Here is a 26,205-nt window from a genome sequence, read left to right on the forward strand (position 1 = left end):
TAAATAATTCATCTTGATTTTAATTGCTTGCTATTGGTAGCATTGCATAGTGACAATTTGAAAAACGTGTCAACTGTCAGGATTGCCTTTGTAGAGTTGTTTTCGTGAATTACGTTACAAATATCTACCGGAACAATGGATGATATAATGGCTTTAAAAACTAAGCACATGAAAATTACAGATTCACAGATGAAAAAGTTATTACAAGAAAAAATTAAGTTAATGGATCATGTTAAAACCAAACATGATGAACATTCTAGCGGTAATTGTATTGTTATTTGTTTTTATACTTTTCTTACAGAACCGAAGGTGTTATTAATTTCTTTTTTTTTTAGAAGATGAAACGAGACTCAAAGAACTAATGTCAGAAGTATCCTCTATGAGAAAAACACTTGAATTTGAAAAGCAAACATTGGAATACAAGCATCTCGATTTGTCTAAACATTTAGAGTACAAAGTAATTGTTTCTACGAGTTCAACATAATTTAGTGTTTCCACTGTAGACATAAGAACAAATAAAATAAAATTTTTTTACAGAAAGATTTAGAAGCAGAAAAGAACAAATTTTTACAAGAAAATCAATCGTTAGAATTACAAAGAAATAAGCTTAAAGTCTGCAAACAAAATACAAAGGATCAAGATCTGTTGGATAATGGAAGGTTTGTACCGTATTATGAATCATTAACACATTTGTATTATGTTTATGCACTATATCAATTTTCTAACATTTTACTATTATATACTATAGAAGAAAGTATATGTTATATAAAGAATTGACTAGAATACGATGGGATTACGAAGATCTTAAAGAGAATGTAAAGGGATGTATCCTTTCAGTCAATTATATACTTTCATAAACATTTCTTATTATGTGTAAAAATATATCCTTAATTATAATAATAGATGTGTCAAATAAAAGAGATTACATTCATCATTTTTCTTACAAAAATGAGATTACTAAGGAATTGACTGACCTTTTGTGGAAAGAAATATATAAATCTACTATTTCTAAAGAAAATCAAGATCCATGTAATAAAGACTGTATAATAGAAAATAAATAACAAATGTATGTTTTATATCTGTACACAACTTTACAAATACATCAAGTATACACAATTCCTTGGTTATATTTTTACAACATTGTACCATATTTAATGTATAATTATAAGTTTCAAATATTTATAAATTCGTGTATCAATTTCTCTGTTTATTATTCTTATCACCTTATTCTTATCCTTAAAAATTTCAGATTTATGCTTCCTCCCCAATTATATTTTTAGTCTTCCTATAAATGATGTAACAAGTACCCAAACACAATTTCCAATAATTCGAAAGAGCAAAGTATCGAGAAGAAACTTTACTCTTTAATCGTACAAAAATATTAAATCTGAAATCTTAAAGAAATAATTCAAATAACACACCGATCATTGATATTGCAAATTTTCGAATTTGCGCGCCTTTAGTTCCTAGCGTACTTTCTGTAAAAATGTCGCTTTATGCAACGACAGGAACGTCTGCTCGGAGTTCTTAACCTCTATTATTAGTCGTGTGTTACACGAATAAGTGTATTCGAATATCTACTTTTGGTTACTGAAATTATCACGATATATTGACAACTGGTAACCAATTAATGGACGCATATTAAGCTTAAGCAACTGTGTACATATTTGGAAGAGAGAAATACGATCGTCAATTCGAAAAGAATATGTCAACGTTACTTCGACTCGTTCGTTCTCAAAGAAATACAAGCAGACTGGTCTGTTTAGCAGCGAAAAATGTAAAGATATCCGATGTCGCGTGTCGAGGCGTGTCATCGACACCTAAGAAAGACGAAACACTCTCAATGGAACCGTACAAGGTGAAAAAGACGTGGACTAGCTACGGATTCGATCATAACGACGAGTACTTGGATCGACATTATATGCACTTTACTCTTTTCACATGTATCAGTTGCGTTTTTGTAATCGGTTCATTGATAGTTGCTTATCTACCAGACCCAAACATGAAAGATTGGGCGCGCAGAGAAGGATATCTGCAGCTTCGATATAGAGAAGAGAATGGCTTGCCCTTAATTGATAAAAATGTCGTGGATCCGTCAAAGTTCGTTCTCCCAACTGAGGAGGAACTAGGAACGTTCGAGATAATTATATAAATGCCATAGAAATAACATATGCATAGACAGAAATGAAGAAATAGCATTCTTATATCTATTGTAAGAAGGTTATTGTTCCGTACATATTTATGATATAATACTTAAATTTGTAATGATATGTACAATACGCAATAAAAAATTTTCATTACAAGCATTTTGTTTCTGAGTTTTAAAAACATTTGCATGGGGTATAATTTAAGGAAGGAATTACATTTGTGATTTTATATACATTAGCGAATAGTTAGTTTTTCATAGTAATTAAACTTAATGAATCTCAAGATTTATTCATATTTGCCATTTAAATAGTACACAAATGTTTTAGTTTGTCATTCGGTTAAAAACTAGAACTTGTAATCTTATGTAATAAAGATAAATTGTATAACAATTAATATTTCTTAAATTACCTATGTTATAATTGAGAACATAAAAATTATATAATTACAAACATGCACAACAAAAAGTGTAAGCGGAATAATTCACGTGTAAAGATTTAATACTTTTTTTTCCTCTTAAATGCTTTAATTCAATTCTAGTTTAACCGTTTACTTTACCTATATACAGAATTACATAACTCTTTTTCTCCCATACTCGAGGATTTGTGTACACCGCGTTCAGATTAGTAATAAAATACAAACGCACAAAGTAGAATGACACGATATAGTTGCAATATATGCATATGCGCCTTTATTTTACCTTCGTTCTTCAATATGTATATTGTTATAAAACAAAAGGACATCCTCGTTTGAAATATAACGATCGTTACTGAGTCGACGTTACCGTAGGCGTAGGGATGGTACTGACGCCGGTCATTTGATTTTGTTGAAGAACAGGTGTATAGAAGGATGTATTCTGCGGTAAACTCGCGCTAACGGTAATAGGTGGCATGCCGGGCAACGAGATTGGCGTTGTTACTACGTGAGATTGAGGCACGTTGAATTGCACTCCAGGTGACATTGGAACCATTACAGACGTGAAATCTTTCTGTGATCCAACAACACCAGTTGCTTCGTTTGAAAATGTATTTGTGCTGAACGTTGGTAAAGGTGGAGTAGTTGGCATCCCGGGTATATCCGGCATTACGTTTTGATGAGATGAAACATTGTTACCTAAATAAAAATAAAATATTACAAATAACTTTCACTTCCATAATCTAACTCTAAAATTTACTTATAAACACTTACCACTTGTAATATTGGTAGTACCTAGATTTGGTACAACTTGAGGTACAGGATTAGTGGTTGTAGATCCTCCAACAGTAGCAGGATTTAATTGTGGAGCGGTATATGTTTGTATGCTTGGTGTATACACAGTTTGCATTGTGGTGGTTTCAAGTTCAGATTTTGTAGTAGTTTCTTGGGACGAAATGTAATTTGGTGGAATGGAAAATCCTGGTGGTATACTCGTAACCATGTTACTTCCTCCTGTATGAGTGGTACTTGTTGTTACCTGACTCGACACAGTGGGCTTGACATTGCTCTAAATAAAAATAAAATTATCAAGTAAAATATTTTGTATTTAATATAATATGAAATTAGAAGAAACTGTTATGTACCATGTACGAATTATTGGACTTATGCTGTTGCACGTTTCTAATAGGTATTCTATGAAGGTATCCGTATCCAATTCCACAACCCAAGCTACAAATACATTGAATTAACAAAACATTTAAATACAACGTTAACTATAACAACAACTAGTACAAATACCTTCCTTCGCCACCCCAGGTATGATTAGGTATAATGGTAACTTCTCTACAAGAATCGTCTTCTGTATTATATACATATAAGTTTAGAGATCGAGATTCGTGCGCCTCTATTAAAGTAAATAAATCCTCTGACTCGTGTAGAACTGAATCGGCACTGATAATATAGTCTGTGAATGGTCGCAGCCCTGCCAATTCAGCAGGAGATGATGGATGTACTTCCTACACAATACATGCATGCTATTGATACAAATGTTATTTACTTTTGTCATTTTTTAATTGTGGTCCACAAAAGATTATTATATAATCATACTTTGTTTCTGTATATATACTCACAAGAACATGCCAAACATTTTCATTGGAACCTTCGAAAGAACAAAACCTTATGCTAACTCCAAGAAGACCCTGTCCACCCCATGTGAGACTAGGTACTATAACAGTTTGCCTGACAGATTGTGTTTTACTACTATACACTGTAATTGATAATTTTTGGTCCACACTGCTTTTGAGTAATTCTTTTAACATGTCATTATCTTGATTCTGAAAAAAATTAATTCAGATTAAAACATGAAATACCAAACCATTGTGTATGTATTTAAAATTTATATGTCTTCTTTAATAATCTATAAATGTAAAATATTCATTAAAAACAAAAACAATGGGAACATACCAGACGTGTATTTCCAATAGCCACAATGTAGTCAAAGAATGGTTCCAGGCCAGCTTTTTGTCCAGGGGAACCATCCTGAACCTGTTTCAATCGTGAAGACCAAAATACATTCCAATTTACTACACGTATAATAGAAGAACGACTACAGTGATTTAAGAATATATCAACATCCGAATTGTAATCCAATATTTAATATTGAGTATGTAATACTTTTGGTGAAATTTAGTAATTTATATATGCTAACATAGTTTGCTATTTCCAGTTACATAAAAATTTGCTTGTTAAAAAGGATAATGTGAAGTTGCAAAACGGATTAAAGTATTCTGACAAATTCACTTACCCTTAGTACATGGTAACCTTCTGTCCCACCTCCTGGTATTTCAATACTCTGGGAAGATCCCATTTCTGATCAGCAAATCTTTTAAGTCACTTGGTCTACAGTAATAAAGACCATTAAAACAATTGTTGCTTAGAAATTAAGAATCGAAATGGAAAAATATGTATCGCGAGAATATCGTACAAACTCGTTGGTGACGTTGCTGATCATATGCAATCTGTGGTTCAAGTATGCTCAGGATTAATTCAGTGTTACCAATGTGAATGCTCCTTTTTCAAATGAGTATACTTTACAAGTATCGATTCTGATTTCGAAATTGATTTGTAATATCGATTGGAATTGTATTTTTACGTGGTTGATATATCTATTACGAAATCGGTTAATAATATTAAAATTGGGTGTAGTATTTTTTAAATAAATAGTGATACGAAAAAAAATACAAGTCAACGAGTAGTCAGTAGTAGTAAAAATACTGAAAAAGGGATTCGTAATTAACAAACTTGTAACAGTTAGAATAGTTTGCATAGTTTTATCAACATTATTTTGTAACTATAATACTGACTTGGCACTAGCGGCGCCATCGGTGGGAAAATGCCCAAGTTTGTAACAAAAATAGTTCCCACCGTTTCTACTAGATAACGCCACCGATTTCTTTAATAACAATTTTTTTTTTATTTTTCAGAAATCCATCATTAATACGTTTCTTGGCTTGATACCTCTGCAACATATTAGTTTAGATTTCAAATTTATTATTTGTATGAATTGTTATTTAATTCAGCAATAATTATCGACCCCTTTTGTTCGTGGCGCCATCTAGCGACAACATGGTGTACTATTTTAGCTACAAACTTGGACGTTTTCCCACCGATGGCGCCAGTGGTGCCATTTTTTATATATATATATATATATATAAATATATGCAAAATTAAATTGTTTTGTAATCGATAGAAATTATTCCTTTTAACATCCATTTAATAAATAATAAATGAATTAACCACTTATTGTTGTGTTATAAAGCCAAGAATCGTACCAATTATGGATTGTATATATAGTATAGTTGTCCCATCATTTGCGCAAGCGTCTCACATTTAAATAACGTTTGAAAACAACTGTCTCGTATTGTTTGACTACTCGAACAGTTTCTACTGTCAATATAAAGTACAAAAGGGAAAGATGGATTCAGATATAGAACAAATTCATAACATTGTGCTCGATGCTCGTCTTCCATCAAGTATAAATCATTTGAAAAACCCGACGGAGCAGTTCGTAGTAAATTTAATAACAACATTTCTTCGAAGATTTCATATCGACGTCGGAGCAATTGATAAAGTGAGTGATATTATCATAACATTATTCATTTCAATCGTTTCTTATTGCCTAATTATAGTTTTACTATTTTATATAAATTCAAATCGTAGCCAACAATAGAACAATACGATATAATGTCGTACAGCGAAGACACAGAAATAATTGGGATCATAAATTTGCAAGTTGCTATGATACAGTTATGTGAACGAATATATATAAAAGAGTTATGTATTACGGATATCATTAGTCCAGGTATACATTTTATTTACATTTGATACATTTAAAATTGAAAACGAAATTGTCCCAATTAAAATATGATTATAACGACTAGGTTCGAAAAGGGTACGCAAACAAGCTAAATTTCTTGCAAATTTTATACTATATGCGACTACCAAAGAGTCAGACATAAAGGACAAAATTAGCAAAATTAAAAATAAGGTGAAAACGTTACAGGACATAATAGATAGAAAGAATGAAGCAATAGAAATGATAAACAACAAGGCATTGCATACAGCAAAGCAGTTGTCATTGAAGAATCAAGTAATGTTTTTTTAATAAATTAATTTATATCCAAGCTAACTTATATCTATGATCATTGATATTTTATGTTCTCTTAGTATATCGCAGACATTCAAAAACTACAGGCCAGACTTGAGAATAACAACAAAATACATGCCGAAGTATTGGCAAAAATGTCTTTGGAAGAAGAGAGAAAGCAACCATTAATAGAACTTAATGGATCTTATAAAGTAGAAGTTTTGAAGGTAAGCTAAAAATTTAAAAACAGAATTTAAATAACAAGTGTCTAATCATGTATAAACTTGGTACAAATAGCAGTGTATCCAATGTAATTACAGTTGAGCAAAATTGTAGTGGAATTACAATCAGAAATTGTGAAGTCTCCTGAGAAATATAAAATGCGTTTAAAGGAGTTGGAAAAACAACAGACTTCTCAGAACAAACAGCGCGAATTGATGCAGCAGACATGTCAGGATAAAAAACACTTAATTGAACAACAGAATGTTTTTCTGACTTTTATCCAGAAACAACAGAAAAAATTTAGTGAAGTTCCAGATACAATTGAGCAATTGAAGTACTTTTACAATTATATTAGCAATGTGTAATTAAAGCTTTGGCTTGTTGCTACATCATTTATATATAAATATTTTTTTTCAGAAATATAACTGCAGCAGGAGACAGTAGCAAAAAGCAAATTGAAATGCTCAGAGCAGATATAAAGGAATGCGAAAAAAGACTGGAGAGGCAAAAAGATGAACGGAAAGAGAACGAAATAGACGGACTTTGTGCACAATATGATGAACGTCTTTCTTCTTTACGTAATTTAAATATCCAATTATCAAGGTATTGCAAAATACGATAAATAATATAACAAGATTCATTCAGATTTATACAAAATATGTACTAATTACAGTAAGAAAAAATTATGTCAAGAAGAATTAAAAGAAGTACTTGTTAAGTATAACGAAGACTGCTTAAAATTGAAGAAAATGCAAAGTACTATAAAAAAATTGGAAGATGAGACAGTAGGTCGTCTTAAGAGTTACCAAGATAACTGGAACAATGAAGTATTGACTGTAAGTTCAATTATAAACATTTACTATTAATGTAATATTAATTAAGTCAATATTATTCTTTCCAATTTTTCCTATGTCAATAGGAGAAAGCATTGTGGGAAACATGGATGAATCGTTAAAACAAATATACATACATTTTCATAAGACTATCTTCGATTATTGATATTGTATGATAATAAAGCACAAATAAAATTAGTTTTTAATATTTTGTTTAATTGCACGTGTTAACAATATATTTTACATAATCATTTATATATATATATTTAACTGTACCTATTTATCTAAATATTATTTTTATTATTGTATTATTCAGTAACTGTGAAACATTAATATTTGGAATGATAATAAATACGCAAGGTAGTAACAGTATATGTATATCATTTATACAATAAATAATATAAGTACTTCGGTTCTCTTATTATCTTGTTTCAATATGTATTTTTTATTACGGATATTGCCATGTAGTTTCGATATTCATGACTTTCAATGCTTCGGTATTCAGATGTTTTCTACATATATATATATATATTGATAGGGGTAAATGTTTCATAAAGATCTTCTACTTTTTCAATGATAACAATGAGTTTTACTTACTTAGGTGAGGTTTTTCTTGTATTAAAGTTAAATTCAAATAAGCCGTATACTTGTTTTAAATTCAAAGTACAAAAATTTACTGCATTCGTGAAATTTATCATTCGCCAAAAATATAAATTCTTACTGCCTTTATACAAAAGTTATTTCGGTGTATTCGTTAAGAATTAGAAAATAATTAAAACACTTCAATATCATAAAACCGTTACTCGTCTTTTAACACATTAACGATTACAAACATCCAAGTAAAAATTTTGCATTAAACTTTTTGTCGAAGCTTTAATTTGACATATTTGTTCAGAATGTATTTCATTCCTAAAGAATGTGTAATTACGATTAAAAAATATATTCATAAAAATATATACTATATTGTATATTCACAATTGTTAATGTGTTAATTGTTGTTTCGTCGTTACGGAAAAATGGAACATTTTGTGCAGTGGATTAAAATGTAGCTTTAATTTTGATACAACTTCGTTAAGAAATTTTAGAATACTGTTTTACCAATAATCGTGTGATACAAATTATTGATAGACTCAATTATACCTTCTGTGCAATAGTTCTGTATATTATATACATATTGACAGTTTTAACAATGTAACAAGCTTTAACAGTATGATTACAAACTAAAATAATGTACAGTATTTATAACAGCATATACACGAATTATCATGACTCTATCTGCACAAACGTACAAGATTCCGTGGTTATTATTTCACAGTTCGTAAGGGTAATTAGTATTTGTCGTAAAACTGGAAGGTATACACTATATACATAATGTTCTGTTTTGCAAGTATCTATATACGAAAGGTCCAAGTGCACGAGAGAATTCGTTAAATATTTATACAGCGAGGAGTTTAATAAATAGTGAACAGCTCCTAAATGTACACGAAATAATACAAGTCTTATTATATGTTTACCAATTCCCCTTTCTCTTGCCTTTTGTACAAGTATTTCAACAAATTTAATAAACATTTACCTTATTACCTTCGCGATACTATTTAAAGATTTTCTCTGTGCAATTCTTTAATACTCATAATCTGTACTTCTCCCCATTGTTCGTATAATTTATAAAACACATTGCGCAGTGAGCGCACTGTGTTTAATACAATGTAGTATACAATCGAACTAAATCTGTAAAACTTAAGTCGTCGATACAATTCATTTGATTAAATTACTCTACGTGGCAGTGATACAGAAAAATAACTTCTAACTTGCTTAAAAATAAATTAATCTACGAACTTGGTTTTCTACTTTGTGTATGTCTGGAGATAATTTGTTCATGGTGTGAATTATTCGTACAGAACTTTCTAAATGACATAAAAAATAATTCGTTCAAAATTTGTTATTTCTCTAAATAGTATACTAGATGTATGTATTAGAAAGAGTTTGTTTATATTTTCCAAAGTCTTACCGATTACCAAGGGGCTATCTAATCGAATGCTTCTAATATTCGAAATATAAAAAAAACAATACAAAGATGCGTGTCGAGCGCGATATTTTATTAATAACAAAAAAGAAATAAAAACAAAAGTTTTATTTTTTTTTTATATAAAAAATACGTTGTGTACCGTTGATAATTATAAAAATATACAGAAATAAGAAATAATTTCAACCTCCTATTGCAACATAATACATTTAAATCTGTATGTTATACGAACAACTTTTCAATGAAGCTAAGATTAAAATATATATTCTCTCTCACAAAAATAATATTTCTTTTATTGATATCTCACAAAACTATGTAGCATAAGCTTTCTTAAAGAGTATGACACAAATCAGCCTTCTTTCGTTATGTGATAGACTGAATTAGATGATTGTTCAAAAGTTGTAGAAGCATTATAATAATTAAACATGTTCGTATGAATGTATTGTATAGTTCTTTTTGTTTTAATATTAATATGCGTATAACTTTTTTTTTGTTGAACACTCTGATTGGTTAAAAAAAATTAACGGTAGACGTTTCATTGGACTAACAATAAGTAATAATGTGATGCAATATGCAGTCTTTTCAAGTAAATACCAATTCCAAGATTTCATATCTTTCGACATGATTACTTTGACTTTTAAAATTATTGTTTATTGATATTCCTTTGAATATGTTTCCATTGTCATAGATAAAACAGTAAACAATCAATGTATATTTTTGAAAGGAACTTATTTTAAACAAATTTTTGTAATCAGCACATATTTTTAAGTATAAATCCACTACTAATTATAAAGATTTATTTTCCAGTATTTTGCTCCACATATTTTTGATTAAGAGTGATGTTATACTAAATGAGAAACTTTGATCGTAAGTATAACTTTGTATGCAATTCAACGATATTCGTATAATTATTTTAAATAAATGTCAATTACAATCATGCATAAAATAAACAATCTACGAATCGAAAGACCTTAGATCTATTAATCTTACGATTATGGAAAAACATTGGTACAAATTATTTCGAATTTGTTACAAGATAAACATGATGTTAGCTAAAACATTTCTTCACGTAGAAATTCATACAAAAACACATTTTTATCTAAACATAACTTACAGACAACTCTATGCATATAGGCAGGCATAAAGAGGTATATTATAGAAAATATGATTGTTAGGAAAATTATCCGATTTTTCTAAGTATATTTTTTATACTGTCTGAAAAGACAAGTCAGTCGTGTTATATTCTGTTCACAGAGTATCCAAAATTTAAAGATATAATAAATAATATTTTCCATGAAAATACGAAATACTTCCGATGACTTTTGTATAATCTGTAATCGTTCTTACTTATTTGTTGTGCTTTACATTTTGCAGAAAAATGTTGACACAAGTATAATACCATTAAATTTGATAATGAATATAATTTAAAGGAAAATATAAATAAGTACATTTTCTTTGATTTAAAAGTATTTATGTATTAAATTATTTAAATATTAGATCGGTAACGATTAAAATTATAACATTTTTCCTTTTTTTGTAACAGAAGTCTGGTCATACTTCCTAATTGTTAAAATCATAGAAAAATTATAAGTAAAAAGGTTTGCGAAAAGCATAAATCTATTTAATACATTAAAAGACGTGTCGTAAAGACAATTAACAGAACCCTTTAATATACATTTATATACATCCATCAAAGGAAAACGTACATTGTTAGTTATTGTTCCCTTCCTCGTTATTTGTTTTCAATTTTCTAAACTAATTACAGAGATCGGTATAGTAATGAGCCATTTCTAAAACAACTCTGAATACGATGAATCCTCTGTTTCTAATCACAATATACTTTCTTCAAATGCTGCATTAATATTTCTTAGAAACCCTTGTGATCCAACGAAAACATGTATAAAATATGTTGTGTAAGTTTGTAACAATGGAAAAGCATAAATTATACACAACCGATTTAACAGAAGAATGTAGTTGTTCAGTATAGCCCACTACTATTATTTTTCTTGATTTATCTCGGATAATTTAAACAGAGCTAACCTGAATAGACGAAGTCAATGGTTCTGTTTCATTATGTGTTCTTAGATTAATAGGAGTTTCCATATTAGTATTATCTATATCGCTGCTTAATGCAAGACGTTCCCCCTCGATCAAAGAAACATTAGAGTCTCGATTTCCATCGATCTCCGTTGATTCACTATTTAACATTGAGGAACTACCTTTGATACTCTCCTTCGAAGTTGCCTGAGACCCAAGTTTTTTCTCTTTTTCTGACGCACCGACATGAGGAGCCTTGGTTACTTTGCCATCCTTTTCCCGTGGCTTCTTCCCAAGTACCGGGAAATTCGTTATCTTTGAAGCAGTCTTTTGATCCTTCGATTGTCTCATTGAACCCACTCTGTTTTGCTCGCCAGCGTCTTCTTCTGTGATCGATACAAGATTGCTCTTACCTTCTCCTCCAGAATCTTCCTTTACTACTTGAATCGGTATGTCATCTAAACAAAAACAAAAACAGAAAAAAATATAGATGTATATTATCACTAAAATTCAACAAAAGTATATCGAAGTGTAAAGCAAAAAGTAACAATGTTTACAATGTCAAGCTTCTTAAGTTCGAAGAAAACACGATTATACAACTTACATTGTAAGAATAAGGTTCAAAGCATTGAAGGTTCATTCTAACAATGCAAGTTTTGTTCATAATTAGTAAACAGGCGAAACAGTCCATAAAACTTTTTATTCGAATATCACAATGCCATACGCTAACTTGTGCTTTTACACAAACATGAAATGGAAGTTGATAATAAAAGAGGAGAAAAAGTGAAAGGATTAGAGTGAACCTGTATTAGAACATAATTTGATATCTTCAATGCAATCAAACATGCCAAAAGTTCATGCAATTCCCCATTGTGTGCGGTTCGATATACATAATATGGTTAGGCTTGTAATTTTATGGTTCTTAGATGATGGTGTCTCTGAAATGAATTATCAATAAATGCATAAATTGCTGCTAATTAAATCGTTTAACGTTACGTATCGTAACAGCTAAACTGCCGTGTGTTTATTGGAAAATGTTTGGTAATCCTAAAGTGCTGAAACTGAACACTAGAATACCATGTATGCGTCGATAAAACAACAGTTGTAATATAACTGATTGATTTATTTCCTTCCAAATGTAAATTCTCCATCGATTCGTGGATCACTTCTCCTAGAACTTGCTCTTCCAATACGCTGTACGTATGCCCATCAGAGCTGATTTTGTCCTCGTTGTAAGCCCAATCAGAAGTTTTCTTGTACTCCTTTCTCATTCGTAAATTCGTCTTCGATGTATGATCTTCGTTATGTTCAGATGTAATTTTGTTCGAGTGCTCTTTGTTCCTTTTAGGAGAGGATTTGTTAGGTGAACACTGATTACTCAACACAGTTCCACGTTTAGAACTCTCCAATGAAGACGAACTGACTTTTTTAATTCTGGCTTCTTCTTCGTCCGAATGAACGATTGAACGCTTTGACTGCCAAGGGAACCGTTTCGATTTGCTTAATACTGCTGTTAGCTCATCATCTTCAAGTTGAGTAGCGCTGCTCAGTTCGGCCGCGAATAACTTCTCATCCAGATCGTCTAATGACACATGTTTGCAACCAATGCACATTTGCTGAATATCCAGTAATTTTTTAAATGTGTTTATAATTGTATGAATGTTTAAACTTAATTCTGTCTTGTACGATTAAAACAAGTTTCCTGATACGAATTCAAAGGACAATTTGATTCGTATGAATAATTAACGATTGCTATGTACATTAATCTCTAGACATAAATTAAAATATATTTACAAATATGGTTCTGCATGCAATAATTGTACAATGGACACATATTATATTCGTGCATGTTCATTTCGGTACGCTTGACTTTCTGAATATGTATATGCAGCGTATTCATCTTAGACTTTCCTTTAACAATCGCTATACGACAACATGATAACATTGATAACATGCTGATTAGTCGTAAATGATCTAATTAAAAACAAAAAACTCCGTATACTGTGCAAAAAATACTACTATGAAACAAACATTAATAAAACACTTGGGGGCATTAATTTGATGAATTATTTTTCGATGACAATTATTAGTAGACATTGAAAGATAATTTTCAACGTGTAACAGCGCACCTGGTAATTTTTTAGTTCGGAAGGAGGCATTCGTGATCATCGATTTAGATACCGTCGCCGTTGCACTTGGTGATAACGCGACGCTAATGCCAATTGGTCCATCGCTACTGAGGTGACCTGAAATTATTAAATACTTTTATGACACTCACCGCTCCTTATTACTGGCTATCGCAATATTTAAATCGACATTTCGCATACCTGATGGCCCGGAACTGGCAGAATTGCGTATAGCGTTTGTGACTAGCATAACATCTGGGTATGCTTCGTAACATGCTCGATTATGAACATCTTCCACTGCTTGGTTTCCTAAATACCAGCAATCGTTATACCTGCAAATATATGTTACTCCTTACTTATATGATTTTGTGTTATATGTACGTAATATTAAACTCTAGTAAAAGAAGAGGATTCTATTATATAGAAGTATTTCTTTTAGTCTCTTAAACTAAATATTTGTTGATTTATAATTTACTATTAACAAAAAGTGATGTATTACACACATAGCAAAATATACAGCATGCAAGAATTCAAGGAGAAATTGACTGGACACGGGTATACGAGGTAAAAGCCTCGGGACAAAACTAGACTCGCTTCCGTATGAAGATCGTTGATGATGTCCAGGTTTCATAAATCCTTGAGTAACAAGCCTGTAATGAATTATTAAATAAATCGTATGAAAATACGTTAAGCGTATGAAAAGAATAAATTTCACCTTACTTGGTAGCAACTTTGCATAATTGTTCCAAAGCGAATTTACTTATGTAACCAAGCTGTTGATTGTAGATAAAGAGAAGAGCGGTCATAACTTTCAATCTGTTCTGGGCATTCAGTGTTTCTACTTGCTGTAGCGGCCCCCAACTAACTAATTTTGTATTACATTCCTCGAATCTGCGTACCGCATTCTCCGTTAAAGAGGCAGGTGCTAAACTTGCAGGCTGTGGAGTAGAGGCAATAAATGTTACAAATGAAATTATATGGGTGTTCCATTTGTATTTATTCGTAATAAATACCTCGTGAAATATGGAAAGCATCGCAAGTGATGGTAATCTAAAAGAAATTGCTTTCTGCTGCCCAGATTTATCCACTATTTCGAGATTGTACAATCCAATCAACAATGTTTCTACAGATCGACAGTTCTGTAAAAGAAGTTCAATTCGAATTAGGTAAAAAGCTAGTGTATAAGTTAAATGTCTTCTTCAAATAAAAATGATAGATTACATGTTTGATCTTGATTCACCTATGTTCTGTAATTAAGTAAATGACATGATAGTTGTTCCACGCTAGTCAAACTTAAATTATAGTTAATTAGAATTATATAACATTCATTTCCATACTTTTCAAATGTCATGACTACATGAAACATTAACGACATTCTCATTTAATTGTGTCTTTTCCGTTTAATTGTATACATAGTCTTACCTTAATATCACCGTGAGCTGCAGAATTTAAATAAATGTATACTAATGTTGGCAAAAACTGCAAGGTAAACCTCTGCAATTCTGTTTCCCGAGAACGGTAGAAATTGTATAACTGATCGCATACGGTATCCACCAGCTGAAATTAAAAATGATTTAGAAAAACTTAGATTGACAAATAGTCATGTGTATACATACATATATAATATACTAACTACCTGGCTATATTTACTACGTTCTTCCAAGAGCACGTAAAGCGCTCTGACAATCTCGTTGTCTTGCAATAAAGTGGTAGCGAAAGTATGGAGCTCCGAAAGTGAGACATCCGCGCAGTCTGCCAACCATTCATTTATCAAGCTCTCCGTCATTTTTACTTTCCTCTCGCCTGTGTCAATAAATCAGGATCTTGTTGATGAGAAATTTCGGCATCCAAAATAAATCATTCAGCACTTTGACGATCATTACACTGATTATCAGGGATTATTAGCTGTTCACAAACAACTTCTACGAACAATGCCTCGAGCATCCATCGTTGGTCTAAATTAAAGTCTATTCTCGTATTTTACGATAATTTAATCCTAATTCGAGGATCGAGCGGTTCACTGTCGACAACTGTGATGAAGTGAAATATCGTTAACATCGCTTAACGTTACTGTCACGAGCAATTTCGACGTTAAGTTCCGGTCTTTTAATCTTGATAACGATCACTCTCTTATCAATCAGTAACAGTCAACAGAGCTTAAACTTATTCAAGATCATGCTCGAACATCTTAAGATCATCTCCATGTCTTTCCTGAACGACACTCGAATTTCAATTGCGAGTCTGACACTTGTAACAACTTGTAACTACTGCGATTGAATACGTAGTACATAGATAGGCATGTATCTATGGTTTATGGTAGATATACAGGGTGTCCCAAAAGTCGGGGAGGAGCCGGAAATGGGGGGTAGTTGAGACGATTCTGAACAATAATTTCCTTTGCAAAAATGTCGGATGGGGCTTCGTTAAGGAGATATTAAGAGAATACCCCAACCAATCAGAGCGCGCGTAGATCGTTCGAGCGGCCGCGGCAGCGAAGGCTACGCGCTAGGCGTCAGCGTCAATGTCCTTCGATGCACGTCGAGTCACTTGTTTACGTACAAGCGCGGCCGCCAGCGCGTAGCTTCGCTACCGCGACCGCTCGAACGGTCTACGCGCGCTCTGATTGGTCGGGGTTTTCGCTTAATATCTCCTTAACGAAGCCCCATCCGACATTTTTGCAAAGGAAATTGTTGTTCAGAATCGTCTCAGCTACCCCCCATTTCCGGCTTCTCCCCGACTTTTGGGACACCCTGTAGATATCGCTGATCATTATCCATATTACTAGAAACCACTAGATTCACCAGTGGTGAGCGGTCCTATCTTCCGAAAAGTTTGGTTAGTTCATGGTTCAGCTGAGTTCGTCGCCATTTTGGCTATTTGTTAAAATTCGTCGACAAACCGACGAAGTCCTCGACCATTTTGAGTTCAGCTTCGTTCAGGTTCGTTCGAAAAAGTCGAGTGGTTCGATATGTTTTTCAAAAACTTTTCATCGTTAGTAATAACGATGGCAAAAAGAATTGATCCACCTTGAAAGAGTGAAAAGTCGTACGATGTGATTCATTATTTAAATCATTTTTAGGAAATGATCAGTCCACATGTAAGTGTGAAGTTTTATTAACATGTTTTTCTGTTCATTTCGCAACGTGGATCTGCATTCCTCTTAAATTTGTTGATCCAAAGATAACTTCAGTAATCTATTGCAATAGTCGTATAATATTGTTGTAATCGATTAATCCTTATCGTCTATTAGAATTTAGAATATATATTTTTTGTTTGTAATTGAATTGTAAATTACAATTTCCGAGTAATTTATGATGAAATCTACGACCGTTTACATGATATCGTGATTATTTAATACATGCACTACCAACTGAATGATTTCGTACAAAGTAATTCGTTATTATAATTGTTAATCATTATTTAATTCAGTTTTATTCGTTGCAGTTTTCGCAAGAGAAATATTAAAAGGAACCACGTGACAATTGTAGCAAAAGTAAATTTGTGGTTAGTATTATTTTTTATCGTATACAAACATTCCTGTAGTATTCCAGTATATGATGATACTTTCAACCACTAATTATGATACTAGTGATTATTTTTTACATGCACTACCAACTGAATGTTAAGATCTAAGCGAAAAGCAGTAGAACTCGTGAATTTAGATTTTATAATTTTACTCGTTGTATTTTAGGTGACGAGACGATTCAACAATGCTTCCACTTCAATTCGCTGGAGGGAGTAATAGTACAAACAACGACTAAAATTTATAGATGAATATTCGTGCGTGTCCTGTATTCTTTTATATGGTGAAATAAAATTATTAAAAATAAACATTTAAAATATATTTACCATCTTTTGCTCTTTTCCATTTTACTACATATCATTAATAGAAATAATACTACCTTAAAAGAGGTTTATGAACTATATTTTTTAAAGGCAGATGATATGTAAAAATACATATATTATCTATATACAATATTTCATATCGGTGCAGCAATCAAGATATACATATATCATACATATGATTAACATTAAAACACAGATGAAAATGTGAAGAGAATTCGTTCTCTCAAATAAAATTTCAATTCATATGAAAAAAGGAACTTATAGTGAAACGTTTTTATTTTACAAAACGTCACTATAAGTACATTGTACTTTCAGTTTATAGAGAATAGTTCGGAAATTATCTAAGTTCCCGTTTGAATAAAAACTGTATAATTGTAAGTTACACATCAAGCATGTATAAGAACGTATAGTTGAAGTGCATAATTGCATTTATCTTTCAAAAATTTAAGGAAAAATGTCAAAAAATCATGTAAGTTTGTAAGTTATACTAAAAATCTTTCCAGTCTGATCAATCATCTTAAAATTCATTTTATAAAAAAGAATATCTATATACATATATAAATAATATGTAATTCGATCTCATTCTGTAAAAATCTAAGTTTTCTTAGCATGTTCCAAAATCAAAACTAAATTATAATTTTTATAGATTTATCAGCATTTACTTTGAAAAATATCAAATTAACGAATGATCAAACTGGATTTTTAGTGTACGAAAGTATGCTTTTTATAAACATATAACAATCAAAATTATACATCGAATAGTTTTTAACTTAGGTCATAGAGTATCCATTCTACAAGAAAAAATGCATTGAAGAATAATTTTTTTTCTATGATGGTAAATATGCGTAGGATACAAAAAAAAAAGATTTTCTAATGAAATCGAACATAATATAAATTTTCTCCTACTTTCACATAAAACTCATTTAATCGCATCACTATGCAATTTGTAGTACAGCGCGTAAATTAACAATAATAGTTGAAATATTTCATTCAATTTTAGAAAATATGAGAATAAAAATTTAAATCGCATAACGCAACTTAATGAGTTTTACGCGGGACATGTATGTATAACGTAATAGATAGTTTAAAAATATTGTATGTACCCATATTTACCTAAAACGTAATTTCATACATACATTTTGTGTGTGCTGTGTGTATGTGTCATGTGTAATGCGCGCGCGTGTATCGTGTTTAACACACGTGCGTGTGCATGTCACTTGTATACTCATAAGTATACAGAAATCTTCAAGGCACTCCTGATATATATTACATTCATATTTTACAAATTCTGTTCTTCAGTTTTTCGCACTTGAGGCATCTTAAAATACAAAGTAAAATAAAACGAAAGCATTTCAACTACTGCTTTCCTATAGCATGTTTTCCTACAGTATAAATTATACTGCGGAGACACTTTATACACATACATGTTACAGCAGCAATGATCAAATCAGTAAAATTTTGATCTATTTACAATTACCTTCGATCTTTGCAATCCTATATTACAGTTTCGAAAACTCGTAATGGATTCGTTTTTGACAATAGTTCTACCTTCGAATACAACAGAAAAATCAAAAAACTGAAAAAGAAATTGTTACCTAACAAATATATCTTTCTTTTATGCAAAAAACTATGTGATTTTTAAATCGTAGATTGTACCTAGTAATTTCTAAATCGCATTAGCAAATAGTTTGTATAAGGCGTCTTTGAAGTATTTGTTACAGCGACAAATTATCTGTTATAAATTGACTACAGGTAAACGTATTTTCTCATTTTTCGTAATTCTCTCGAACTTTCGCTAATGTAAAGTTCCCTAAAGTAGAGGAAAACTACACAAATACAATCATTTATAGATAAAACATTGCCGAAGTATTGTTCAACGTCACATATTCATTATAATCTAAATGAATGTGCTTCAAACATTGATGTTACTGTTTTGTTATCAATGTATGGTTTTTGAATATGTAAACGTCAATATGAATTTATATGATTGTTAAATTTATCCAAAATATAGATTGACTTCCTGAATATTGCCTATTTGCTGCCTTCGTATTTCATATACCTTTGGCTTCTCGCTTTAGTAATAGCAAGTTTCACAAGCCTTCGTATTCGCACTTAAATACAATATGTTACAGAAACACTTATTTATAAGAATGCATGTACATCACCATTGCTTACCTAACAACGTTTAGGATAATGTACACAAAACAGACATGTACAGATTTTTTAGCTGGTTAATAGTTTTGATACAATGTCTCAACATTAAACACCAACCTCAGTCAGTTTTCGGCTCGCATAGCTGTTTTAAGGATTTTAGTTCCTCTATTAACGTCTGATTTCTATTTTCCAATATTGCAACACGATTTTCTAAACACTTTATATACTCCTTCTTTTTCCTTCTACACTCGCGCGCTGCTTCTCTATAAAAAGAAAGTATTTACATATTTTTAAATTAAAATATAAAATAAAGAAATTAAAAAAATCCGTGATAAGTAACCGAAACATTGGAGAAATTTTTATCTTATTTCGATCTTACCTATTCTTAAGCAACCTTAATTCTCTTTTTCTAGCCGCATCCTCTACTACAACACCGTGTCCTGTATAAGCTGGAACATTGCCAGAGACTGTACTCTCTAAATTTGTATCTTCCTTGCTTATAATTAATTAGTAAAGCTCAACTATTAATCAGTTCATATAAGTTATTTTTTAAAATAGCACATAATTGTTAAAAAAAAAACTTAAACTTAGAAATGGGTGTTTCGATATTATTAAAACAGATTCGATTATGCATCATATATTTAATCAACAACAACACATTTAACTGAGAAATATAATTGTGAGGAAATATGAAAAAGCGCGCACCTGGGACAAAAAACTGTGTATCTTGACCTTGCGCATACTGTACTATAGCTCCGCCCGCTGTTGCTGCGTTACTCATAGTTAACGTATGAAGTCCTGGAACACCCTCTCCTTGGGTTGCAATTTGAATGGTACCAGCGGGAATTACTGCAAAGTACATTAACTTGAGCTATAAAACTCAATTATACGTAACTCGTAAAGAGAAGAGTACCTAGCTAAGGGTTTATCAAATAACACATAAGTAAACAAACAGCCATACTAGCATAGTTTAATTTTATGTACTATTAAATGTTTCTATCCTCGATTTGGATCATCGTAATTTTTTCTTTTTTCCTTTTTTTAGAATTACAAAACCTGTAAGCAGGGATGCCACACCAAGCAGATATGATATAAAATGTTTTTTTGTAAGCAGTACACACAAATACAAAAGGAATTACTCTATTTCGATAGTTCTAATTTACTCCTTGAACATCATTTTTTTTTTTTTTTTAATGAAAGGACAGAGGCTAGGATATGCACAGAATTGAACGATATTTAGGACAGCCAGGAAAGATACGTAGAAGAAAAAATAACCAACCTGTCTGATAATGGAGCGAGTGGGAAGATACTTCACTGTCCACGTTAGAATCACACTCAGAAGATGATTCTAGAGGGGGCAATCGACCGTCTGTAACACCGAATCAGTATATCCCCCCATTATAATAAATCTGTTGTATCGGTGTTAATTTAATTCCGTCTAAATAAACTTGAACAATTCCCACAAAGTAACATAAATTTCATAAAATGTTTATATAAATGAATTTTTTATAATACAGCAACGTAAATAATATTTCTTCTGAAATAACTTTCCTGATTGCATAAAAATATATAAGTAAACGTTATTTTAAATGAGAGATCTGCATCCAGAAAGTGAAATGATATTTATGTAAGTAGAAAACATAAAGATGGAAATAAAAATTATACGCTATTTCCCTTCTGGCTGCTGTATACATACACATATATATCTCACAATGCTGTGCAGTCAGCTCATACATAAAGGAAATAGATCGAGGTAGCGTGAAAATTAAAGGTAAACAACGATTGAACAGTATGAAAAAGCATAGGAATTCGTTATAATTATTTAGTTCTAATAGAAACGGAACAACCAACAATAAATTGAAATCAATAAATATAAACGAATATCGTCATTAATGTATCGTTAAATTTGGTACCACTACTTAATTATAGTGACTACAAAATAAGAATTATCGATATCGTTTAATTCGTAATTTGCTACTGTTATAGTTAAAGTAAGAAAATAACTATTTTGTTAACGTAAATATATGTGAGATTTCAGTTACTTTAACAACGAAAATTGTTTTTCTCTAATGCAGTGTTATGCGCACAAAGGTAGCGGTTAGAGGAGAGTTCACTGTAATTTAGGCTTTTTATTATTAATAAATTAAATTTTATTACGATAACCCACACGCTAAGCTTGGTATGGCATTCCTTCTTTTTACATACATAAAATTATATGTTAAAAATATATGTATAATGTGTCACACTCATTCTCCTTCTTATAACTTTAAAGAAACCAAACACGTTTAAATATTTACTTCGTAAAAAATGATTTACAAAACAAATATCTACATTTATTTAAATAGAAAATAATTTTAACTAATTGAAGACAATGTCTAGTATAATAATTACGTAATGTGCTTAAAATAATACTAATTGTATGAACTGACATGCACTTTATTATTTTCTATGATTTCATATACTATTCAAATTGAAAACTGTTATATGCAAGTTGATATCAAATAATTGTATAGTAATTAATAATATTCTCAAAAACAAGAACAATTTGAAAGTTGAGAATTTTAATTTCTCTCTTAAACCTACGATAATTTTGTTTAGCATTTCCATGAAATATTTAAATAGGGTGAAGATAATCATACCTGTAATTTCACCGCCACCTAAATCATTGAGAATTTTCTTATAAGACGGACGTCTGGTAAGAATACCTCCTCTCTGTTCTGGCGATTCTTCAGAGTCCGAGAAACTATCATCGCTACCTGTCTCGACCACCTGTTGTATTAATATTATAATTGCGTATACAATTGTTATTCTTATAAGGAAATATAAACAAATACATTTAATATAATAATTTAATGGAGGAGAAAGTTACCTGAAGTGTCTGCAAACTTGCTTGAGCTGTTTGAATAACAGAGTTGGGTTTACTAACAAGAATAACATTTCCTTTTGAAATAGCAACAGGTTGAATATTTGTTGCAGTCTGAATTACTGATTGCTGATTAGGTTGTATAACAGACTGTACCTAAATTAACAGATAAAAATCATGAAATAAAATACATATAACTCGTGTTATTAAATGTATAAATTTTAATATTTTTTTTTAATAAACTTCAAACATAGACCAAAAAGTAATGGTCTTTATAATTCTCTAATGTTAGCATGCATATCTGAGTAGCTATGAACTAATTACAAAAGAATAAAATATATGTTTGTTTATAGTTTGAAAATATTAAGAAACAATATTCAATTGATTCATAGAGAAAAATAAATTCCAATTTTAAAGTCGAACCAGCATTATGCAAGATTGAATACATACACAGTGCTCTTCGATTAAACGATTAACCTTACAATTATAATTAAAGCATAAATAAATTATGTATGCATGCTTCGAAACAAAAGATGTAAATAAATGATCGGACATAGATACACAGGAGCTTCTCCTGTATACCTGTGTTGTTCCTGACGAAGGTAGCGTCAGTTGCACAATGCTGGTAGAAGCTACCAGATGATGAGTTTGCTGCTGATGTGTTCTATTGAGAGATTGTACCGATGTAGCTATTGCTGGTGCCGCATCTTGGGGACCTGTAGCCAATGGGTCAACAGTTGATCCATTTTCTTCAACCATACTTTCCATAGCCTGGGAACCTCAAACCCTACAAAAGAAATACAGTTTTATATGTACATATATCGGTGTTGTTTCTTTGTTCTTGTTATACATTCATTTACAGTTATCCTTATAATATTAGCGATCCATTAAGTATATTTAACAAGCAATCCAATATTACTTTAATCGTTGGTTACAGTTTAATAACAAGTCTCGGTGCTACAGATCAAAATATTTAAAAAGATACTATACTAAGCAGCAAATGATTTTTAATTCAGAAAATCAAATATAAGCGTACTTGAAAATCGACAAATCGACGTTTAAGAAAAGAAAAACATTGTCGGAGCAAGTTGGGTCGAGGGATTCGAAAAATATATCGACGGAGAATCGAGGTTATCCCATCGAAGCGTAAGAGATTTTAAATTTCCCGCCTGTCAGCGATCGGCGGTGCTACTGCGTCATTTACATAAGCAGATCTAAAAATAATATGAGAACAATAAACACTTAAGATGCTTTCGTGCGTAGTCTAAGGGCCAGGAGTCATAAAAAAAGGGAAATACGATCGAGCGTGGCTGAGATTCCAACGATCCGTATCACCGAGTGTCGGTTAGTGGTGAAAAGAGATGTCAGAACCGTCACGTAACCCCCATTGCCCTTTTCGAGAAATTCGTACATCTTTCTTAAGGCGCCATATTTTACGGCATATTCCATAGCAGACGTAAAACTGTCCGTGCTGGTATCACGAAATCGAATGCTCGTAGTTTCGGCAGCATTTCGTATGTACGGTAAGTGCAGTGGTCCATGCCCGGTTGTTATTATTCTCCAGCTGGGTACTTACCAGTTACGTATTTCTCGTCACCAACTTTGCTGCAATCGGAGTGGGCAAACGGGCAGGTACGTAGCAGCCACGTCAAAACTCCAGTGGCTTCGTCACTGGTGGAGCCCACGACCTCCGCGCTGCGCGTCACGATCAAAATGGCGGACCGTTTCCCTCTACCCTCTCGTAAGCTGATCGTGCATCGGATAGTGACGGAAACCATAACGTCGTGCGCGAACGATATCGACACTATTGGCTTTTTCTGAAAATTTTCTTCAAAGTCAATGAAAAGTCGCATCTTCCAAATCTACTAACAATAATTTACAATCATGCGATCGACTCGTTCATAAGGAGAAATAGTTTCTAGATCTCCGATAATTCGTTTTAAATGATGTCCTTGAATAAATGTACTGTACGCGCTATCGTATATTATTTTATTACAGCGAACCACTGCGTATCCCGCGTGTAATTTGTAATGTTACGAACTGTCAATTGTGAGACGTAGTAATTTCAACGTAATTTTCAATTTGTTTAATTACACCCGCAGTTTCGTTGCGCAGCTGTGTCAATATAACCTGTTCGTAACATAACAATTTTCCATTATTACGTATTATTCCATGAACATTACGAAGTCGTAAAATTATTTAGATCTCACGAGCAATGTTACGATTACCGATAGAATTGTTAACGATCGAAATTGATTATTTATTCATCATTAACGGCATTGTTTTGATTGTATGAATTATAAGATTTTATCGTTCAAAATTAGCTCAACTTCATACTTCATTTGTATTTGTGAATTTACAAATATTTTTGATACCAGCTAGTTTTCATTTTTTGTTCTCACTCTTTTGATATCCAATCTTTATTATTATTATGAGACCATGCGTCATTCAACCACAAATTAAATTCGTCTGTGGTTTCGTCGCGAAGAAAACTGATATTATTCAAGATTCAAGTAATCATTGAATCAATGACCTTTGGTATATCCTGTTTTCTTTCATAAATTGCTGTTTTTAATTCGTTCATTCTGTTACTTTACACGTTGCTTTTTAGCCGTGTTTCGTGGTATACTGAAAATTAACATCTCAACGAATATTTTCGAAAGACTACGAATAACGTACCTATTTAAATGCGCCACAATATATCGCTATGTATTAACGAAATTTGTATATCGCTAAAAATAACAAATTGCGAAGGAAAATTGACTAAATAGGTCCAACTTGTATCGCGTTGGAATTTTGTTTTACGTCCTTCGATTACGTGTTTTTTCGTCAACGGAATACATAAGTTAACATATGTAAATCGCATGATCTAAATTACATACAGTACATAACAGTATTCACGAATACATAAATTATATAGTAGCTCGGAAGAAACTTGTAACGGTGCTGACGTCATTCGGTGACGTCATTGTCATATTCATATGGATACACATATGCTTCACCAACCCTTGACACGGATTCGTGTCGAACGAGGGAGAAAGTCATCGAGCATCATCGAATCTTGTTTCCCTTCCCCGGTTAGTTTCTATTTAGTTATCGTGCTGGTAATATGCTTATGTAATAATACATTAATTTTACAAAAAAAAGGGATCAAAATTATGTTTGACTATCGCTTAGCCACTACTGAGTTAATAAATGATAATTTAATCCTTAAATTATTAATCTATGAAAAAAATCACCATTTATTTTATACCAAAGAATAAAAAGAAAATTACAAAGACTCATTGATAAGGCATTTGTAGCAAATTCTGTAATAGATGCACTGTAAGCTAATGCATATTTAAAACTGAAAATATCAATTTTAATATCTCTAGTATAGTAACGAGCATTATTAG

General features: G+C 31.5%; 5 protein-coding genes and 1 long non-coding RNA gene across 22 annotated transcripts; 3 read left to right on the forward strand and 3 right to left on the reverse strand.

Annotated features, from left to right (window-relative positions):
• The first annotated feature begins 29 nt into the window (after positions 1–29).
• LOC128884871 (uncharacterized) lies at positions 30–1,695 on the forward strand. Its single transcript, XM_054138536.1, has 5 exons — positions 30–262; positions 336–457; positions 538–659; positions 749–825; positions 904–1,695. The coding sequence occupies exons 1-5, from the start codon at positions 136–138 to the stop codon at positions 1,059–1,061; spliced, it is 606 nt and encodes a 201-aa protein (XP_053994511.1). The 5' UTR covers positions 30–135; the 3' UTR covers positions 1,062–1,695.
• A 715-nt stretch (positions 1,696–2,410) lies between these two features.
• On the reverse strand, positions 2,411–5,100 carry LOC128884868 (Golgi reassembly-stacking protein 2). Its single transcript, XM_054138532.1, has 7 exons — positions 4,865–5,100; positions 4,525–4,605; positions 4,191–4,394; positions 3,859–4,076; positions 3,705–3,789; positions 3,334–3,628; positions 2,411–3,258 (listed from the first exon to the last, which is right to left on the reverse strand). Exons 1-7 carry the CDS (start codon positions 4,925–4,927, stop codon positions 2,912–2,914), a joined length of 1,293 nt encoding a protein of 430 aa, XP_053994507.1. The 5' UTR covers positions 4,928–5,100; the 3' UTR covers positions 2,411–2,911.
• A 726-nt stretch (positions 5,101–5,826) lies between these two features.
• Positions 5,827–8,130, forward strand: LOC128884869 (uncharacterized). The gene is made up of 8 exons (XM_054138533.1): positions 5,827–6,190; positions 6,280–6,421; positions 6,501–6,709; positions 6,787–6,933; positions 7,027–7,262; positions 7,346–7,531; positions 7,602–7,764; positions 7,848–8,130. The coding sequence occupies exons 1-8, from the start codon at positions 6,035–6,037 to the stop codon at positions 7,881–7,883; spliced, it is 1,275 nt and encodes a 424-aa protein (XP_053994508.1). The 5' UTR covers positions 5,827–6,034; the 3' UTR covers positions 7,884–8,130.
• A 153-nt stretch (positions 8,131–8,283) lies between these two features.
• LOC128884867 (hyccin) lies at positions 8,284–16,229 on the reverse strand. Of its 6 annotated transcripts, none has more exons than XM_054138528.1 (9): positions 15,581–16,227; positions 15,370–15,504; positions 14,961–15,086; positions 14,668–14,885; positions 14,451–14,597; positions 14,149–14,279; positions 13,951–14,067; positions 12,899–13,403; positions 12,150–12,279 (listed from the first exon to the last, which is right to left on the reverse strand). In XM_054138528.1, coding segments are annotated over exons 1-9 (1,533 nt in total). In that variant the 5' UTR covers positions 15,734–16,227; the 3' UTR covers positions 12,150–12,278. The 6 variants fall into 6 exon arrangements, with proteins under 6 accessions (XP_053994504.1, XP_053994505.1, XP_053994503.1 ...); XM_054138531.1 differs by lacking the exon at positions 12,150–12,279 and having other exon boundaries at positions 12,988–13,162; positions 13,246–13,403; positions 15,581–16,224; XM_054138529.1 differs by lacking the exon at positions 12,899–13,403 and having other exon boundaries at positions 8,284–12,279; positions 15,581–16,219.
• A 542-nt stretch (positions 16,230–16,771) lies between these two features.
• LOC128872895 (uncharacterized) lies at positions 16,772–17,798 on the forward strand. The gene is made up of 3 exons (XR_008456272.1): positions 16,772–17,044; positions 17,392–17,451; positions 17,639–17,798. It is a non-coding gene; the product is annotated as an uncharacterized LOC128872895 (long non-coding RNA).
• On the reverse strand, positions 17,775–26,192 carry LOC128872892 (cyclic AMP-responsive element-binding protein 1). 12 transcript variants are annotated; one of them, XM_054116047.1, is made up of 9 exons: positions 24,109–24,380; positions 23,847–24,024; positions 23,492–23,597; positions 22,817–22,966; positions 22,587–22,716; positions 21,227–21,316; positions 20,653–20,796; positions 20,327–20,396; positions 17,775–20,210 (listed from the first exon to the last, which is right to left on the reverse strand). In XM_054116047.1, the coding sequence occupies exons 3-9, from the start codon at positions 23,576–23,578 to the stop codon at positions 20,066–20,068; spliced, it is 816 nt and encodes a 271-aa protein (XP_053972022.1). In that variant the 5' UTR covers positions 23,579–23,597; positions 23,847–24,024; positions 24,109–24,380; the 3' UTR covers positions 17,775–20,065. The 12 variants fall into 12 exon arrangements, with proteins under 12 accessions (XP_053972022.1, XP_053972016.1, XP_053972023.1 ...); XM_054116041.1 differs by having other exon boundaries at positions 23,393–23,597; XM_054116048.1 differs by lacking the exons at positions 23,847–24,024; positions 24,109–24,380 and adding an exon at positions 24,387–26,192 and having other exon boundaries at positions 20,327–20,387.
• Positions 26,193–26,205: the final 13 nt, after the last annotated feature.

This window comes from Hylaeus volcanicus, chromosome 2 (genome assembly GCF_026283585.1).
Source record: "Hylaeus volcanicus isolate JK05 chromosome 2, UHH_iyHylVolc1.0_haploid, whole genome shotgun sequence".
NCBI lineage: Eukaryota > Metazoa > Arthropoda > Insecta > Hymenoptera > Colletidae > Hylaeus > Hylaeus volcanicus.

What these genes read in the sequence shown, in the direction of transcription:
- LOC128884869 (XM_054138533.1), top strand. Translation starts at nt 6,035, where the DNA reads ATGGATTCAGATATAGAACAAATTCATAACATTGTGCTCGATGCTCGT. An exon ending in AGTTGTCATTGAAGAATCAA is followed by an intron (nt 6,710 to 6,786) that starts GTAATGTTTTTT and finishes ATGTTCTCTTAG; the next exon opens with TATATCGCAGACATTCAAAA. An exon ending in GATACAATTGAGCAATTGAA is followed by an intron (nt 7,263 to 7,345) that starts GTACTTTTACAA and finishes ATTTTTTTTCAG; the next exon opens with AAATATAACTGCAGCAGGAG.
- LOC128872892 (XM_054116038.1), bottom strand. Translation starts at nt 23,578, where the DNA reads ATGGAAAGTATGGTTGAAGAAAATGGATCAACTGTTGACCCATTGGCT. An exon ending in CAAGTTTGCAGACACTTCAG is followed by an intron (nt 22,717 to 22,816) that starts GTAACTTTCTCC and finishes TTAATACAACAG; the next exon opens with GTGGTCGAGACAGGTAGCGA. An exon ending in CTCGCTCCATTATCAGACAG is followed by an intron (nt 20,797 to 21,226) that starts GTTGGTTATTTT and finishes TGTACTTTGCAG; the next exon opens with TAATTCCCGCTGGTACCATT.
- LOC128884868 (XM_054138532.1), bottom strand. Translation starts at nt 4,927, where the DNA reads ATGGGATCTTCCCAGAGTATTGAAATACCAGGAGGTGGGACAGAAGGT. An exon ending in AAAATGTTTGGCATGTTCTT is followed by an intron (nt 4,077 to 4,190) that starts GTGAGTATATAT and finishes TGTATTGTGTAG; the next exon opens with GAAGTACATCCATCATCTCC. An exon ending in ACCTGGGGTGGCGAAGGAAG is followed by an intron (nt 3,790 to 3,858) that starts GTATTTGTACTA and finishes ATGTATTTGTAG; the next exon opens with CTTGGGTTGTGGAATTGGAT.
- LOC128884867 (XM_054138526.1), bottom strand. Translation starts at nt 15,733, where the DNA reads ATGACGGAGAGCTTGATAAATGAATGGTTGGCAGACTGCGCGGATGTC. An exon ending in AACGTAGTAAATATAGCCAG is followed by an intron (nt 15,505 to 15,583) that starts GTAGTTAGTATA and finishes TTTTAATTTCAG; the next exon opens with CTGGTGGATACCGTATGCGA. An exon ending in CATGCTGTATATTTTGCTAT is followed by an intron (nt 14,280 to 14,450) that starts GTGTGTAATACA and finishes ATATATTTGCAG; the next exon opens with GTATAACGATTGCTGGTATT.
- LOC128884871 (XM_054138536.1), top strand. Translation starts at nt 136, where the DNA reads ATGGATGATATAATGGCTTTAAAAACTAAGCACATGAAAATTACAGAT. An exon ending in GATCTGTTGGATAATGGAAG is followed by an intron (nt 660 to 748) that starts GTTTGTACCGTA and finishes TATATACTATAG; the next exon opens with AAGAAAGTATATGTTATATA. An exon ending in TAAAGAGAATGTAAAGGGAT is followed by an intron (nt 826 to 903) that starts GTATCCTTTCAG and finishes TTATAATAATAG; the next exon opens with ATGTGTCAAATAAAAGAGAT.